General features: G+C 46.5%; 1 protein-coding gene across 1 annotated transcript; it reads left to right on the top strand.

The window, feature by feature from the left end:
- The first annotated feature begins 500 nt into the window (after positions 1-500).
- Positions 501-2,525, top strand: LOC115379196 (uncharacterized). The gene has a single exon (XM_030079916.1). It carries the CDS (start codon positions 501-503, stop codon positions 1,956-1,958), a length of 1,458 nt encoding a protein of 485 aa, XP_029935776.1. The 3' UTR covers positions 1,959-2,525.

Here is a 2,525-nt window from a genome sequence, read left to right as displayed (position 1 = left end):
AAGGGTGAAGGAAATAAGTTAAACCAGGAGAAAAGATGGGGAATTCACAGTGCTCACCGCCTGCCCCGATCAGGGCGGCGGTGCTGCTGTTCTACACTCCTCCAGTTGATCCTGATCCTACATCCTTCCTCCATGTGTTGGTGCTGCCTGGAAACGTTGTGATCAGTGACGTGCAGTACAGAAGGAGAAAAATAAATGCAGATGAGATGTACATAGAGACACTACCTCTCTGTAAACTCCAGCCAAATCAGGAGTACACACTGTCCATGTCTCCTGAGGATGAATCAGTTTTTATACAACCACAGAAGGCAGAATTTGACACCCATGTTGATAACTATTTTGCTCATTTTAAAGTGACTTTAGGACAAATCACGGAAAATATTCATCTGTCTCTCACAGACAGTAACAGCTCTCTCTGTGTATGGGAAAGGAAAGTTGATCTTCCATCAGCTGCCATAAGGAGGCCCCAGGGTCAGAGAGTTGTGGGTCTCTGTCCCGACATGAGTTTGCTCTCTATACGGAGCAGCTTCATCGACATATCGGGACAGAGTATTCCTTCCCCAGTTGATACAAGTGGTGCCCCTTCATCCAACATTACATTATCTGACTCTGCACAAGAAGCCTCCGAGCCGAGCTCTTCTCCAAAGCTCCAGTCAAGCCTGTTTCAAAGTTGTAAGGGTCCTGAAGAACAATCAGCCGAGGTCTTAACACCTCAGAACAGAAATGCCACAGAAGATGGCAGCCTCCAATTTCATACCCCCACTTCCACTTCAGATGTGGCTACAAGTTCTGTCACTGGACCTCCATGTCCTGAGAGCAGCCGCGGGTCCCTCATGGACTCCACCATCAGCACTGCAGAAGACACATTAATGGATCTACGCAGGTTGGAGTTTTCATTGAAAAGCCAGTTAGGAGAAAACCACGACGCCCCAGAGGAAAAGGTGCCACCGGTCACAGCTAGCCACCCCTCAGCCACAGACACTATGCCAGCTTCTTTTTTCGTTCCCTTCCAGAGAAGTGGAGAATCCAGCGCCTTGTCTCATTCTTGCAGCATGCCCTCACTGAGTGAAACTCCCTCCACAAGGAACAGGAAATGTACACGACGGAAGCAATCTCAGTGTTTATCTGATGTCACGTTACAGGACAGCTTTGAGGGATTCACACCTGAGATCTCTGATGGTGGAAACAGTGAAATCTACTGGTTCCAGTGCACCAGTCCAGGCCTGTACCAGTGCAGTGAGACAGACCTGGTGTTTAACATGGAGGGAGAAGGGGATGTGACTTACAGGAAAGTCCACTGGGACTGGAGGCTGCTCGCCCAGCATCACAAGAAGCCTGCAGGACCGCTGTTTGACATCAGATGCCAGCAGCAGTCTGTCTGCCAGCTTCATCTCCGACATTTTGAGATCAGATCTACAGGTGCATGTCAGTTCTTGTCAGTGGCTCATGTGACCGACGAGGGCACTGATTTCATCCTTCCACATGAGATAACAGAAACTCATGTTGTTATCAACATCACTGGATTTTCTGGGTATGGTAATGTGAAGGATGAAGTCTCACCGCTCAATCTGATCAATATTCAACTGTCTCTCACAGACAGTAACAGCTCCCTCTGTGTATGGGAAGGGCGAGTTGATCTCTCATCAGCTGCCATAAGAAAGCCCCAGAGTCAGAGTGTTGTGGTTCTCCGTCCAGACAATCGTTTGTTCTCTATACGGAAAGCTTTTATCGACAGAGTATCACAACCGATGCTCCAAAGTCTGCTGGATTGGCTTTTAGAGAAACGGGTGATAAATGACTCTGAGAATGAGGAAGCACATGGGATGCAGAACAGAGCAGACAAGGCTCGTTTTGTCATCGACATGGTGAGGAAGAAAGGGGAGCGTGCTAGTTCAGAGATGATCACATTTCTCTGTCAGGAGGACAAGTGCCTCTCTGAAACCCTTGGGTTGATGTGAAAACACAACTAACCAAATAGTGATGAAGATAAAATGATAAATGAAGAACTGACCATTTAAACTCAATGGCCGCCCAAAACTTATCTTGTGCAATAATGTGAACATATCCTAATGACCATAAAATTTAGATTGACCAAAGAATAAAAATGGGACAAGGTGTCGGTGTTCCTCAGCGCCCAAACTACTGTCAGCACTTCTCCCCTCAGATATTCAGCTTGTGAGCGTGTCTGTCCAAAGCACCTTGATTTCTCATGGAGGAAACACCGTAAACTCACAGTGGACCCAACCTTGGCTCATAATTTGGGTTCTTGTGTCCAGCCTGTGGACTGTAAAAAATTTGAGGAAAAAAAGCCTTTTAAAACTCAGGATACCAGAAATGTCATGTGATGTCTCACGTCATAATCCATAGGTTTTGTAAATTTGATGAAATGGTGCCTTCCTTTGAATGTTTCACCCAAAGCGTGACGTCGCCTCAGGGAAGCTTCAGAGCTCGTCGATACAGACATTTATCAATACACAGAATTTACTGTTATTGTGCCATAAATGTGTAAACACGTCAGAGTGTGT

This window comes from Myripristis murdjan, chromosome 20 (genome assembly GCF_902150065.1).
Source record: "Myripristis murdjan chromosome 20, fMyrMur1.1, whole genome shotgun sequence".
Classification (NCBI taxonomy): Eukaryota; Metazoa; Chordata; class Actinopteri; order Holocentriformes; family Holocentridae; genus Myripristis; species Myripristis murdjan.
The sequence above is the reverse complement of the archived record's forward strand: the minus strand, read 5'-3'. Positions and strand labels throughout refer to the sequence as shown.

Bases quoted from the DNA above. Each gene is read 5' to 3' on its own strand.
- LOC115379196 (XM_030079916.1), top strand. From the start codon at position 501: ATGAGTTTGCTCTCTATACGGAGCAGCTTCATCGACATATCGGGACAG.